At 36.4% G+C, this 16,782-nt stretch overlaps 1 protein-coding gene across 3 annotated transcripts in view; it reads left to right on the plus strand.

The window, feature by feature from the left end:
* The window catches only part of LOC117330418 (tyrosine-protein phosphatase non-receptor type 12-like), a 43,592-nt gene that overhangs the window by 14,395 nt on the left and 12,415 nt on the right, over positions 1 to 16,782 (plus strand). The window contains exons 8-15 of one of the 3 annotated variants that reach the window (XR_004533341.1): positions 430 to 507; positions 965 to 1,069; positions 3,451 to 3,472; positions 4,176 to 5,417; positions 7,672 to 7,700; positions 8,933 to 9,041; positions 9,846 to 9,889; positions 14,936 to 15,003. Coding sequence is in view for 2 of the 3 variants with exons in the window: in XM_033888692.1 (XP_033744583.1) it covers positions 430 to 507; positions 965 to 1,069; positions 3,451 to 3,472; positions 4,176 to 5,417; positions 7,672 to 7,700; positions 8,933 to 9,041; positions 9,846 to 9,889; positions 10,197 to 10,220 (1,653 nt within the window). In the remaining variant the exon portion in view is untranslated. Of the gene's footprint in view, positions 1 to 429; positions 508 to 964; positions 1,070 to 3,450; positions 3,473 to 4,175; positions 5,418 to 7,671; positions 7,701 to 8,932; positions 9,042 to 9,845; positions 9,890 to 10,196; positions 10,221 to 14,935; positions 15,004 to 16,782 lie in introns of all 3 variants that reach the window. The other 2 variants (XM_033888692.1, XM_033888693.1) reach the window with 2 other exon arrangements.

Raw genomic sequence — 16,782 nt, forward strand, 5'->3', positions numbered from 1 at the left:
TTTCATATGTAGGTTCCCCTTGGTCCCTCATATTGCATTTCGGGACCAATCTGAAAACAACATGGCCAAAAGACAGCCATTATCGCTAAATTTCAAATTTCATATATAGGTTCCCCTTGTTTGAAAAGTACTGGAGGGATGTTTCTCAATTTACACAGATTAGTAAGAGGAAGGGAAAAATAGAGAGAAGATCAATCTAACATGGAACCTATAAAGATCATTCAATGGTGGGCGCCAAGATCCCTCTGGGATCTCTTGTTTGTTTATTACCATAGATTGTAGTCTTACAGGATTACAAATTGCAATAACATTGATATGAGAAGTACGATTTCTTTAAAGTAGAGTGGAGTAGATATGAATCAGTGTGTCATTCATTTGTAGAGCTAGAAGTTGTGATAACAGAATACATAACAAAATATTGCCTTTCAGAAATTGACGCGAGACTTCAGCATGTATAATATTGTTGAGACGATGAGAACAGAAAGACAGTCCATGATTCAAACACCAGTAAGTACAAGATAAGATGTTTACCTATTTTACCTGATTGTATATATGTTGTTACATACCTGAGATTTACCTGTCTAAATAGATGTTTGTATGTTGTTATACCTGAGATTTACCTGTCTAAATAGATTTTGTATGTTGTTAAACCTGAGATTTACCTGTCTAAATAGATGTTTGTATGTTGTTACATACCTGATATTTACTTACTGTATACATACATACATATAATTTGTTGATATTTTTACTATTATTTACCTGATATTGAACTGTCTAAACATATGTGTTTATTGTTTCCGTTGTTGTCTACAGACATACTTGTGATTACGTTTACCTGAGATTTACCTGTCTAAATAGATGTTTGCATGTTGTTACATACCTGAGATTTACCTGTCTAAATAGATGTTTGTATGTTGTTATACCCGAGATTTACCTGACTTAATCGTCTTAATTGTGTTAATAGGACCAGTATGAGATGGCACATTTGGCTGTGAGAGATTTGTTCCAGAAACATTTGGAAATCATGGAAGAAAACATATATATGAACGTTGGAGGCATTGATGAAGAGGTGAGGATGTATTCAAACCCTTAGGCCTGTATTTTTCTTTTTAAGTCACCGGAGACAAAGTCTCAAGTGACCTTTTCTAATTGCCTTTTGTCTGTCGTTGCCTATCATGCATTGTGCGTTGTCCGTCCTTAAACAATTTACATTTTTGACTTCTCCAAAACCATTTAAACAAATTCAATGAAATTTGGCAGGAAGCTTTCATGACTTAAGTTCAACCAACATTGTGAATGATATGTCCCTCCCCCAGTGGTCTGAGGGGCAGAGCCCAAAAACGATGAAATTAGCTGAAATTTAAAAAATCTTCTCCAAGGGTTAGGTGCTTTACTAAAATTGTGAATTTCATGACCCAGGGATCTCCTCATTGCCCCGGGGGAGGAGGTGCATTTTCACCAGTGTGCTGTTTTTGCTATTTTCCTACATTCTGTGTTTTTGCTATTTTCCTACATTCTGTGATATGCTACTTTCCTACATTCTAAGTTTGTGCTATTTTCCTTCTTTGTGTTTTTTTGCTATTTCCCTTTGCATATTTGCTGTTTTCCTTCTTTCTGAGTTTTTGCTATTTTCCTACATTATGAGTTTTTGCTATTTTTCTTCTTTGTATATTTGCCATTTTCCTTCATTCTGAGTTTATGCTATTGACCTACATTCTAAGTTTGTGCTATTTTCCTTCTTTGTTTGTTTTTGCTTTTTTCCTGTCTTGCTGTGTTTTTGCTATTTTCTTACATTCTGTGTTTTTGCTATTTTTCTTCTTTGTATATTTGCTATTTTCCTTCTTTCTGAGTTTGTGCTAATCCTGCTATTCACCTACATTCTGAGTTTGGCTATTTTCCTTCCTTCTTTGTGTGTTTTTGCTTTTTAGGTCATCTGACCCGAAGAGTCACGATGACCTATAGCCATCGTGCTTCGTCCGTCGTCGTCCGCCGTGCGCCGTGCGCCGTCCGTAAAATTTTCACATTTCAATCTTCTTAAGTTCCACCAGTGCTATTGAGCTGAAACTTGCCTGAAATGATCCTGAGATGATCCCGACCAAGTGTTGTTATTTTTCGGGTCGGTCCGAAATCCAAGATGGCCGCCATAGCCGCCATCTTGAAAAACACATTTTAAGCTTCTTCTCAAGTTCCACCAGTGCTGTTGGGCTGAAACTTGCCTGAAATGATCCTGATATGATCCCCACCAAGTGTTGTTATTTTTCGGGTCGGTCCGAAATCCAAGATGGCCGCCATAGCCGCCATCTTGAAAAACACATTTTAAACTTCTTCTCAAGTTCCACCAGTGCTGTTGGGCTGAAACTTGCCTGAAATGATCCTGATATGATCCCGACCAAGTGTTGTTATTTTTCGGGTCGGTCCGAAATCCAAGATGGCCGCCATAACCACCATCTTGAAAAACACATTTTAAACTTCTTCTCAAGTTCCACCAGTACTGTTTGGCTGAAACTTGCCTGAAATGTTCCTGAGATGAGTCCGACACATTTTAAACTTCTTCTCCAGTTCCATTGGTGCCATTGAGCTGGAAATGGGTGAGGATGTCGAGGAAGGCAAGCCAATATAGTGTTGTTATTTTTTTGGCCTCGTAAAAACTTCGACATGTCAGCAATGGCGGCCATTTTGTAACATGATTGCGCAATCATGGTTTTCCTGAACAACACCTATTTCAAACTTCTTCTCAAATTCCACCGGTGGGATTCAGCTCTAACTTACCAGAAATGATCCTGAGATGGTCCTTACCAAGTGTTGTTATTTATCGGGTCAGTCAGAAATCCAAGATGGCCACCATGGCAGCCATCTTGAAAAACACATTTTAAACTTCTTCTCCAGTTCCACTGGTGCCATTGAGCTGGAAATTGGTGAGGATGTTAAGGAAGGAGGGCCAACAAAGTGTTGTTATTTTTTCGGCCTCGTAAAAACTTTGACATGGCAGCAATGGTGGCCATTTTGTAACATGATTGCGCAATCATGGTTTTCCTGAACAACACCTATTTCAACCTTCTCAAATTCCACCGGTGGGATTCAGCTCTAACTTACCAGATATTATCCTTAGATGGTCCAGACCAAGTGTTGTTATTTATTGGGTCGGTCAGAAATCCAAGATGGCCACCATGGCCAACAGTGCCACTATATACTTGCTAGAGAGAATACATACTACAATAATATAAGGGTTTTAATTTAGAGTCGGATGACCGTTAAGGCCCCTGGGCCTCTTGTTTCCTGTCTTTCCGTGTTTTTGCTATTTTCCTACAATCTGGATTTGTGAATTGCCATTTTCCATTGTTTGCGCTATTTTCCTTCATTCTATCTTGTACTTTTCTCATATTGTTTACTAGATAGAAAACAATGCTTTTCGATGATGTAATCTTCATTGTTTTGTTTCTTCTCTTTCAGCAAGATGCCTTGGATAGCCTAAGTAAGTTTTTCAACAAATATTTGCTAGCAACTTGCTGATAAATAATTGACTGATGTTTTGTATGTAACTGACATATACACTGTATTTATTTTGAAAACAGAAACTGTAGCACTTCAGAGGTCAGTTGGGTATATCCCTAAAAGGAAAATAGTGTTCATCTTTAGCAGAACTTTCCTGAAGTACCAAATAATTTATAAAGTAATTTAGATATAATTAGGTAGGGAACTTTTGGGCCAAGATGATTTGGAGTTATAGATATCGAGATGGTTTCCATCCCTACTTTGTAGGTACAAATGTACATGAGTGATTTAAAGCCATAAAGGGAAAACAAAGGTTAATATCTAGAAGGCTTCTTATAATTGAAAGTGAATGAAATCATTTGATGACATTTAGCCGTTGGGTTTTCTCACCGTCCGTCTTTTACATATGTGGTAAGCGCCAAAGTTTGTCAAGACTTTAGCGGCTTCATTCTTTGAGAGATTTTTTTATCTAACTTCACACAATGATAAAGGAGCATAATGTCTCTGACAAGTTCGAGTTTCAGGATGTTTAGGTCAAGGTCAAGGTCACTGTTACTATTTTAGCAGGGGCTAGTAGGGGACATGCTTGTATACATTTTCCTATGTGGTATATGTATCTATACATGTGTTTTACTATCCAACTCGGTTTGTGTGTTGTTAGTTAAGTGGTTTAATTGCTACAGATATGGTGACTCAAGATGATGACTTTGAAGATGAGGACACTTACAGTTTTGCTTCAGCAACTAAAGTTCTACAGGACAGTGTACAAGATACTGTTAACAGTTACACCAATGAAGAGGAGATTTCTGACAGTGTTTCTCAACCCACAGATAAACCATCTCCAAAAAAACCATCCGTCCCAATTACAAATAAACCTGCCCTTCCCACAGATAAGCCACCACTTCCTTCAAAAAATTATCATGCTACGCCTGATAATGAAACAAAACCAGTTATTAAAAATAAGTATCAGAATGTGGCTATGGCAGGTGCTCCCTATGAGAATTTTGATTTAGTGACGGTGGAGGAAAAACAAGAAAGTTCCTTCCTACCGAAATCTACACCACCAGGAGACAGAAAATTTTCGCCGAAGACAGCAAAAAAACTCTCACCACCTTCTTCTCCATTTGAAAAAAAGGCAAGTGGTCCTATATTTACAGATGAAAAAACAGACACTCCTGTGTTAACAGGTAAAAAGAAAGATAGCCCTGTATCAACGAAGAAAATGACTGAGAGGCCTGTTGTGACAGATACCTCTGGTAGCTCTGTTTATTCCATGGCTGGTCCAGCTTCCTCTGGGCCTATGTTTGCTACTTCTGGACATGTGCCTAAACAATCAGGACTTATATGGTCATCAGCACAACCAAACGCAGAAACAAAGCCAGTTAGCACTGAACCACCTAAACTACCTAAGGCAGAGACAAAACCAATTAGCACCGAACCAACATCAGCTAAACTACCAAAGGAAGATAAGTTAATACCACAATCTGTTCAAAGTGTCAAAACAACAAGTGTGCCTTCAGCTGAGACAAAAGCCCCAACTATCAGCAATGGCAAACATGTAACAAAGATCACAGTGGGAGGGTCAAAGACACCTACTCCAAAGAATAAAACAGTTACCGAGCCTAACAACAATTTGTACTCAGTAGCATCTAACCCCAGAGATCAAAAACAAAGTGGGCCGCAGTTCTCAGCCAATACTGGAGGGGACGTTTACTCTCTTGTTCAGAAAGATAAGAAAACATCTTCCCCTCTTCGATCAAGTCAAGGTCCATCAAAACCATCTCGTGCTTCACAGCAGGATGTATATTCACAAGTTAGTCACACCCCTGAGGCTGTCTTTCAAGGCCATATCCTGGGCGGGGATGGGTCCTACTCGGATGTGGTGTTAGGACAGCCAGCAAAAGTAGAGGACAGCGTATACTCCTGTAAGTACAATAAAAATTGATTTTCTCTTAATTCTTGTTCTAAACCAATTCTGATCCCTTTTTCAGCTAATGAAATGGCCAATCTTGTTCTCTGTTTACCAAGAAATATCTTGTAAAGAAGCCATTCTATTTATACAAGATAATTATTTTTGCTTTGTCTTATTGTAAAGATTTAAGTTGTACAATTGTATATTGGTGACAAGAACAGTATATCATTTGTCTCCCTCACCAGACAAAAAGATTTGTTTTGCTTCTCTGGTACTACTCTCCAGGTAAAGAGAAATTAGTCAGGACTTTACTAGTTATTGTGATGTTTGATTCATGATTCGATGAACTAAGACAGGAAGTTACCACAGATACTGTGTAACATTATAGTGATATAGTTGTATGTTAGACTGTGTAACATTATAGTGATATAGTTGTATGTTAGACTGTGTAACATTATAGTGATATAGTTGTATGTTAGACTGTGTAACATTATAGTGATATAGTTGTATGTTAGACTGTGTAACATTATGGTGATATAGTTGTATGTTAGACTGTGTAACATTATAGTGATATAGTTGTATGTTAGACTGTGTAACATTATAGTGATATAGTTGTATGTTAGACTGTGTAACATTATGGTGATATAGTTGTATGTTAGACCTGTGTAACATTATAGTGATATAGTTGTATGTTAGACTGTGTAACATTATGGTGATATAGTTGTATGTTAGACTGTGTAACATTATAGTGATATAGTTGTATGTTAGACTGTGTAACATTATAGTGATATAGTTGTATGTTAGACTGTAACATTATGGTGATATAGTTGTATGTTAGACTGTGTAACATTATAGTGATATAGTTGTATGTTAGACTGTGTAACATTATGGTGATATAGTTGTATGTTAGACTGTGTAACATTATAGTGATATAGTTGTATGTTAGACTGTGTAACATTATAGTGATATAGTTGTATGTTAGACTGTGTAACATTATAGTGATATAGTTGTATGTTAGACTGTGTAACATTATAGTGATATAGTTGTATGTTAGACTTTGTAACATGGTGATATAGTTGTATGTTAGACTGTGTAACATTATAGTGATATAGTTGTATGTTAGACTGTGTAACATTATAGTGATATAGTTGTATGTTAGACTGTGTAACATTATAGTGATATAGTTGTATGTTTGACTGTGTAACATTATAGTGATATAGTTGTATGTTAGACTGTGTAACATTATAGTGATATAGTTGTATTTTAGACTGTGTAACATTATAGTGATATATATAGTTGTATGTTAGACTGTGTAACATTATAGTGATATAGTTGTATGTTAGACTGTGTAACATTATAGTGATATAGTTGTATGTTAGACTGTGTAACATTATGGTGATATAGTTGTATGTTAGACTGTGTAACATTATAGTGATATAGTTGTATGTTAGACTGTGTAACATTATAGTGATATAGTTGTATGTTAGACTGTGTAACATTATAGTGATATAGTTGTATGTTAGACTGTGTAACATTATAGTGATATAGTTGTATGTTAGACTGTGTAACATTATAGTGATATAGTTGTATGTTAGACTGTGTAACATTATGGTGATATAGTTGTATGTTAGACCTGTGTAACGTTATGGTGATGTAGTTGTATGTTAGACTGTGTAACATTATGGTGATATAGTTGTATGTTAGACTGTGTAACATTATGGTGATATAGTTGTATGTTAGACTGTGTAACATTATGGTGATATAGTTGTATGTTAGACTGTGTAACATTATAGTGATATAGTTGTATGTTAGACTGTGTAACATAGTGATATAGTTGTATGTTAGACTGTGTAACATTATGGTGATATAGTTGTATGTTAGACTGTATAACATTATGGTGATATAGTTGTATGTTAGACTGTGTAACATTATAGTGATATAGTTGTATGTTAGACCTGTAACATTATGGTGTTATAGTTGTATGTTAGACTGTGTAACATTATGGTGATATAGTTGTATGTTAGACTGTGTAACATTATGGTGATATAGTTGTATGTTAGACCGGTTTTCATGGTTTCAAGGTATTACTGCTTTCATCCAGGTTGTTGTTAAGGCATTTACACTTGAATAGATTACTAATAGATTACTAATAGTAAGGGAAACAAAGAGAGAGAAGTTATATTACTCAAATTAAAAAAAAAAAGATTTTGTTGAATTTTTGTTCTACGAAACTAAATTTATTTGTTTGTTGTTTATTAACATTTCAGATGTGTCTGTTGATCCTTCCTCGCCTCAAGTAAGTATTAAACTATATATAGTTGTGTAATACAATGTTTGGGTATCAAACTATCTATAGTTGTGTAATACAATGTTTGAGTATCAAACTATATGTAGTTGTGTAATACAATGTTTGAGTATCAAACTATATATAGTTGTGTAATACAATGTTTGGGTATCAAACTATATATAGTTGTGTAATACAATGTTTGGGTATCAAACTATATATAGTTGTGTAATACAATGTTTGAGTATCAAACTATATGTAGTTGTGTAATACAATGTTTGGGTATCAAACTATATATAGTTGTGTAATACAATGTTTGGGTATCAAACTATATATAGTTGTGTAATACAATGTTTGAGTATCAAACTATATATAGTTGTGTAATACAATGTTTGGGTATCAAACTATATATAGTTGTGTAATACAATGTTTGAGTATCAAACTATATGTAGTTGTGTAATACAATGTTTGGGTATCAAACTATATATAGTTGTGTAATACAATGTTTGGGTATCAAACTATATATAGTTGTGTAATACAATTTTTGAGTATCAAACTATATATAGTTGTGTAATACAATGTTTGGGTATCAAACTATATATAGTTGTGTAATACAATGTTTGAGTATCAAACTATATATAGTTGTGTAATACAATGTTCGGGTATCAAACTATATATAGTTGTGTAATACAATGTTTGAGTATCAAACTATATATAGTTGTGTAATACAATGTTTGGGTATCAAACTATACATAGTTGTGTAATACAATGTTTGGGTATCAAACTATATATAGTTGTGTAATACAATGTTTGAGTATCAAACTATCTATAGTTGTGTAATACAATGTTTGAGTATCAAACTATATATAGTTGTGTAATACAATGTTCGGGTATCAAACTATACATAGTTGTGTAATACAATGTTTGGGTATCAAACTATATATAGTTGTGTAATACAATGTTTGAGTATCAAACTATATATAGTTGTATTGTCAAAGTTCTCGTTTCTACAGGCAACATTCCTAGACCTTACAACTTTAAAATAATTTGACACAGTTACAGTATATTACAATGTTTCAGTATCAAACTGTATATGATTGTATATTACAATGTTTCAGTATCAAACTGTATATGATTGTATATTACAATGTTTAGGAGCATCCATACTGTATACAACTCATAATACACAGTGATGGAGTTTCAATAAAGAAATATTTTTGATGTGTTTGTTTTATTTAATTTAGGATTCTGCCCCACCAGACATCCCGAATCGAGGCTACATTGACCCCCCTCGAGAACCCCCACCCAGAGGTCCAGCCCAAACAGATACCCACGGCATGACACTTAACAAAGGTATGTCAGTGTTAATATGTATACCCAGTACAGCACATTGACACTTAAAAAAGGTATGTCAGTGTTATTCTATCCATACAATAGGAACTATACATAATATATAATATATACAACAAAATTAAGGTTATTGTTGATCAGAATTCATATTTTGTGAGATCAAGTTCAGATGTTGGTCAAAATTCATTATTTTGTTTATTACACAGGTGTCTGTTTCTGGTTAGTATTAATAGGAAAAAAATATTGGTCCCTACTCCTACTATATCGACAAGGTGTATAATACTATACTTGATAATTAAATTAAGTCAGAAGTTGGGGGGTGATGATCTTCGATTTATTTTGAATTTAAGTTCAATCTGACTGAAATATCAAATGTATATAAACATCAGTAACGTAACTGAGTTTAGATTCCTTAAATATCAGTACATGTTATTCTTTTGTCGTGGTAGTCTGTATATTTTAAAGCGGTATGCAAGGGGCAATTGATTAGTCGACAGCTCTGAAAACAATACTAACTATAATTGTCGACCAATTAAACTGTCTGTTTTGAAACAGCTCTTAGGTAGATAGCCTTTTTCTGTTCCACATTCGATGCATCGTCTGATCTTCAAATGTTACATCTTGCTGATGTGGTAGGAGTACATAGGGGCTATTATATTATTTTCTGGTATTAACCAGAAGCAGGTGCCTGTCAAATGTTGGTCAGAATTGATTTTTGATGGATCAAATTCATATGTTGATCAGCATTAATATTTTGATCAATCAAGTTTGAATGTTAATTAGATTCCATGTTTTTTTTTTTATCAGGTTCAACTCTTGATCAGAATCGGTTTAAGGGTTTGATAACTAAGGTATGTATATCTACTTATCTGACTGGCCCGAAGTCACCTGATCTGGTTTTCAACTGTATGATATACCCTGACAGGTGTCTGATAAATAATGATTAAGATGTTAAGATAGATACTGATAATTACATTCAGGAAGTTCTTTAATCAAACATTTGACACTATATTAAAATATCTTTTTTAGACAATGAATATATTCATATGAACACAACAGTTACTATATATTTTTCTTATTAAAGAACTTCTTTTTAACTTTGAATTTATCATGCTGAAGTCACAGTGTAACATTTAATATTTTGTTACACGTGTTCAGCAATTTGACACATTAAACAAAATGGTGAGGACAATTTTTTTTCATGCCTTGCCACTTTGAAATGCTCCTGGCTTTACGTAGCTTTCCTTTATTACTATTACGAGCACAGTGACACAATACATCAAACCTCTTGTCTGTATTGCAGGAGCTCCACTGTCTGTTTCTATGATACATATAACTACTGTATTTCTGTATTTTGATTGCGAGGGTCCATAGTTAACCAGGCACCAAAACAATACTGTCATTCTAAACCGATCAGGGAGATTAAATGTATTCGTCATAACCTTCCATAGCATTAATTGTTATGCCGACGACACACAAACTCTCCCTGGTTATCAGACCACAAGACAGTTAGCACACATTAACAGCATGCAATGTCTATATGACATCAGTACTCGCATGAACAGCAATATGCTCAAGCTTAATCAGGAAAGACAGAACTGATTGTCTTTTCCCATAAGTGTCGATCAGCTTGTTAAAGGTCTTCAGCTATAAGGTTGGTGCCCAATCTATTGAGGCAGACTAAGCTGTGAGAAACCTTTGTGTACACTTTGATAGTTCTCCGAACATGGAAAAACAGGTAAACAGTATCGCAAGATCCTGTTATCACCAGATCAGAAACATTGGGTGTATCTGGCAGTTCATCACCACAGATACATGTAATACATTGGTGCATTTGCTTGTTACTTCTCGCTTACACCATGCATGATACCACGGTAATGCTTTGCACTTTGGTGTATCTGATGCATTCGACGCATGCAGATGGTGCAGAACACTGCAACATGCCTGGTGACTCATACTCGTAAGAGGGAGCAAATCACACCACTGACCAGTGTTTATTTCATTTCATACTTATGTGATGTTTACATAGAAGACAATGAATGGAACAGCTCCTGAGTATTTACAGGAACTTGTCACCCTTTACCAGCAAACAATTTCTTTTTACAACAAATTTGCGGCAAGTTTGCAAGAACATTCACTTAGTTCTTCAAGTTAAGCATGCTCAGGCTCTTTAAATTATCAGAGTTTGAGACAAAACAGTTTTGAATATCAAGTAATTATTTCTGACATTAGAGGATATTTGGTATGTGACTGCTCTGGTGTTTATGCTTTTTCAATCCCAGGTATATACTACCCGGGTACGTATATTATACAATTGGAGACCCCAGAAAACACTTACTACCCCGGGAAACAGTATATACTTTATATCATAGGAAAACCTGGTATACACTACTGTATCCTGGGAAAATTGTTAAAAACTTTGATAATCTTATAAAACCTGGTAAAAACTATGATATCCTCAGAAAACCTTGTATACACTGCTGTATCCTGGGTAAACCTGGTGAAAAATAAGATATCCTTGAAAAACCTGGTAAAAGCTACTAGATTCTGGAAAAACCTTGTTAATTTTAAACTACTGTATCCTGGGAAGACCTGGAAAAAACTACAGTATCCTGGGTAAACGTGGTAAAAACTATGATATCTTGTGAAAAACTGGTAAAAACTACTGTATCCTGTGAAAAACTGGTAAAAACTACTGTATCCTGGGTAAACCTGGTGAAACTACTGTATCCTGGGTAAACCTGGTAAAACTACTGTATCCTGGGTAAACCTGGTAAAAACTACTGTATCCTGGGAAAACCTGGTAAAACTACTGTATCCTGGGAAAACCTGGTAAAACTACTGTATCCTGGGTAAACCTGGTAAAACTACTGTATCCTGGGTAAACCTGGTAAAACTACTGTATCCTGGGAAGACCTAGTAAAAACTACTGTATCCTGGGTAAACCTGGTTAAGCTAGTCTGTATCCTGGGTAAACCTGGTAAAACTACTGTATACTGGGAAGACCTGGTAAAACTACTGTATCCTGGGTAAACCTGGTAAAACTACTGTATCCTGGGTAAACCTGGTAAAACTAAAGTATCCTGGGTAAACCTGGTAAAACTACTGTATTCTGGGTAAACCTGGTAAAACTACTGTATCCTGGGTAAACCTGGTAAAACTACTGTGTCCCGGGAAGACCTGGTAAAACTACTGTATCCTGGGTAAACCTGGTAAAACTACTGTATCCTGGGTAAACCTGGTAAAACTACTGCATCCTGGGTAAACCTGGTAAAACTACTGTATCCTTGGTAAACCTGGTAAAACTACTGTATCCTGGGTAAACCTGGTAAAACTACTGTATCCTGGGTAAACCTGGTAAAACTACTGTATCCTGGGTAAACCTGGTAAAACTACTGTATCCTGGGTAAACCTGGTAAAACTACTGTATCCTGGGTAAACCTGGAAAAACTACTGTATCCTGGGAAGACCTGGTAAAACTAATGTATCCTGGGAAGACCTGGTAAAACTACTGTATCCTGGGAAGACCTAGTAAAAACTACTGTATCCTGGGTAAACCTGGTAAAACTACTGTATCCTGGGAAGACCTGGTAAAACTACTGTATCCTGGGTAAACCTGGTAAAACTACTGTATCCTGGGTAAACCTGGTAAAACTACTGTATCCTGGGTAAACCTGGTAAAACTAAAGTATCCTGGGAAGACCTAGTAAAAACTACTGTATCCTGGGTAAACCTGGTTAAGCTAGTGTGTATCCTGGGTAAACCTGGTAAAACTACTGTATCCTGGGTAAACCTGGTAAAACTAAAGTATCCTGGGTAAACCTGGTAAAACTACTGTATCCTTGGTAAACCTGGTAAAACTACTGTATCCTGGATAAACCTGGTAAAACTACTGTATCCTGGGTAAACCTGGTAAAACTAAAGTATCCTGGGTAAACCTGGTAAAACTACTGTATCCTTGGTAAACCTGGTAAAACTACTGTATCCTGGGTAAACCTGGTAAAACTACTGTATCCTGGGTAAACCTGGTAAAACTACTGTATCCTGGGAAGACCTGGTAAAACTACTGTATCCTGGGTAAACCTGGTAAAACTACTGTATCCTGGGTAAACCTGGTAAAACTACTGTATCCTGGGTAAACCTGGTAAAACTACTGTATCCTGGGTAAACCTGGTAAAACTACTGTATCCTGGGTAAACCTGGTAAAACTACTGTATCCTGGGTAAACCTGGTAAAACTACTGTATCCTGGGTAAACCTGGTAAAACTTCTGTATTCTGGGAAGACCTGGTAAAACTACTGTATCCTGGGTAAACCTGGTAAAACTACTTTATCCTGGGTAAACCTGGTAAAACTACTGTATCCTGGGTAAACCTGGTAAAACTACTGTATCCTGGGTAAACCTGGTAAAACTACTGTATCCTGGGTAAACCTGGTAAAACTACTGTATCCTGGGTAAACCTGGTAAAGCTACTGTATCCTGGGTAAACCTGGTAAACCTGGGTAAACTTGGTAAAACTACTGTATCCTGGGTAAACCTGGTAAAGCTACTGTATCCTGGGTAAACCTGGTAAACCTGGTAAAACTACTGTATCCTGGGTAAACCTGGTAAAACTACTGTATCCTGGGTAAACCTGGTAAAACTACTGTATCCTGGGTAAACCTGGTAAACCTGGGTAAACCTGGTAAAACTACTGTATCCTGGGTAAACCTGGTAAAACTACTGTATCCTGGGTAAACCTGGTAAAACTACTGTATCCTGGGAAGACCTGGTAAAACTACTGTATCCTGGGAAGACCTGGTAAAACTACTGTATCCTGGGAAAACCTGGTAAAACTACTTTATACTGGGTAAACCTGGTAAAACTACTTTATACTGGGAAAACCTGGTATAAACTATGGTGTCCTGGGAAAACCCAGGGTACTATCGTGCTCATGCTGTTTTTACAGGTGTCGTTGTCAAGGCAATTTACAATGATCAGGTTACTGATGACAGTAGTATGATTACATACTACCTAACAGTCATCTGTTAGACATTATGATTGTCATTGTAATTTTTGGATGAAATTTTTATCGTGACGGGTTTCGCGAAAATGAAGTATATAGATTACTATTAAAATCTGCGTAATTTAGGTGTTGAGAAAATTATAATTGACAGTCATATGGTATCAGATACCAAATACATTAGATAATCTAAATCAGATTTCATTATGATTTGTGTTTTATTCCCAACATTCTTATAAATTCAATTAAAGTGTGAAAGCCAATTAATGAATTTGTTAATAACTTCAACAAAAACCACTTAACTTTAAACAAAAACCAAAAAAAGTTGTTTTTTTTTATTTTGGGTAAAAAGTTGGCTACCTCCTTTTTCAACTCTTTTCCATCAAGGAATCACTTTTTAACAAAACAACTGGTTATATATTTTAACTGTTTATTTTTGTGTTATAAGCTAACTGAGCAGTCGAGAAACTTGGAATTACATTGTGTCTTTCCCCTTGACTTTTGTCATTTATTTTTCCAACATTTCCTTTCAAATTATTCAGCACAGACCACTTATGAATGTTATCAGCTGACCAAGTATGTACAATTACTGTATTGTAGAAATCTGTTGAGATCACCCAACAACTAAATAATTTTAATTCTGGCCTCAGTTTCATAACGTTCCTTGTGATAAACTTAACTTAATTTTCATTTTATGATATGAATATCATAGCAAAGTATTTCATACTTTAAAGGAAATTTCTTTAACTAATAGTTTCCCTTAAATTCGATCATGTTTTCCGTTAAGAAATTTCCTTGAGATCTGGAACATTGATGAAACTGGGACAAGAGGAAATTCATTTGACAGAATAAAATATAGAAATTTTATCTGAACAGAGGTTTTATTTTTATGTAGATTATCATTGGTGGCAACAGATCAGTTCCTCCTATCTCGTCAGGTCACAAAGACGTTGAGTAAAAACTGTATGTTTGCTGGGCATACATGTAGATATATCTATTGTGAAGCTTTTTTCATTGTCATAAGCTTTTAATTGAGAGCTTTAGCTTTTAATCAAAGTTTTTATGGTTGTTCAGATTTTCCTTTTTTGAAAGGATGATATTAATATTCTATTGTTTTCTATACTGTCCTAAGCAATTGTCTAATTTCTGATTGACTCACTCTGAGTATTTCAGTGTCACCTTTCTCTTTAAACTTTTTGTTAGAAATCACTTAAATGAAACAAAATTTTACCATAAATAGAATGTTTTGTTCGAGGTATATAGATGCCTGTGTGTTTATCAAGGATTATGGTTGTGTGTGGTCGAACAGGACAGCAATGTTTCCTTCTGTTTAATTCTGCTCTAGTATTTATTTACATTCTAGATATAACACCATAACTTTCTACATAAGATTGGTGTTTAACAGTTTTTTGCTTTCTGTAGACACCACTGTTTACCAGAGTTTGTTAGTCCTCTAGTCTGTTGCCCTAATACGTATTTGACCCTCAGGATCTATGTCGGCCCTTTAATCTGTCCAATCCTGTACCAGTCAGTGCTTAATGAGTGCGTACCTGATGTTGAAACTTCAGCCAACGCAGAGTGAATTTATAACTTATTAGCTCACCTGGTCCAAAGGACCAAGATGAGCTTATGCCATACCGTGGCGTCCGTCGTCCGTCCGTCCGTCCGTCCGTCCGTCCGTCTGTCGTCCGTCCGTCAACAATTGACTTATTTGACTTCTTCTTCATAACCGTTGATCGAAATTTGAACAAATTTAGTCAGAACCATCTCTATGGGTAGGGGGACTTAAAATTGTACAAATGATGGGGCTGACTCCCTGGGGGCCTCTGGGGTGGGGCCAAAAGGGGTCAATTTGGCGCTTTTGATATAAACGACTTCTTCTCTGAAACCAAGCAATGGCTATCACTCATATTTGCCTGGTAGCATCACTATGGGGTGGGGATTCAAAATTGTACAAATGATGGGGCTGACCCCCCAGGGGCCTGAGGGGCGGGGCCGAATGTGGTCAATCCGGCTATATTCATATAAACGACTTCTTCTCTGAAACTAAGCATTGGCTATTGCTCATATTTGCCTGGTAGCATCATTATGGGGTGGGGATTCAAAATTGTACAAATGATGGGGCTGACCCCCCCAGGGGCCTGAGGGGTGGGGCCGAATGTGGTCAATCCGGCTTTATTGATATAAACGACTTCTTCTCTGAAACCGAGCAATGGCTGTCCCTCATATTTGCCTGGTAGCATCACTATGGGGTGGGGATTCAAAATTGTACAAATGATGGGGCTGACCCCCTAGGAGTCTCTGGGGCGGGGCCAAAAGGGGTCAATTTGGTGCTATTGATATAAACGACTTCTTCTCTGAAACCAAGCAATGGCTATCACTCATATTTGCCTGGTAGCAACATTATTGGGTGGGGATTCAAAATAGTACAAATGATGGGGCTGACCCCCCAGGGGCCTGAGGGGCGGGGCCAAATGTGGTCAATCTGGCTATATTCATATAATTGACTTCTTCTCCTGAACCAAGCAATGGATATCTCTCATATTTTGCTGGTAGCAGCAGCTTGGGGTAGGAATTTGAAATTGTACAAATGACGGGGCCGACCCCCCTGGGGGCTGAGGGGCGGAGCCAAAAGTGGTCAGTTGGCAGAATTGATATAAACGACTTCCCCTCTGCAACTAAGCAATGGATATCGCTCATATTTTACTGATAGCATCCCTATGGGGTGGGGATTCAAAATTG

The sequence above is a fragment of the Pecten maximus genome, chromosome 7, assembly GCF_902652985.1.
Source record: "Pecten maximus chromosome 7, xPecMax1.1, whole genome shotgun sequence".
Lineage (NCBI taxonomy): Eukaryota > Metazoa > Mollusca > Bivalvia > Pectinida > Pectinidae > Pecten > Pecten maximus.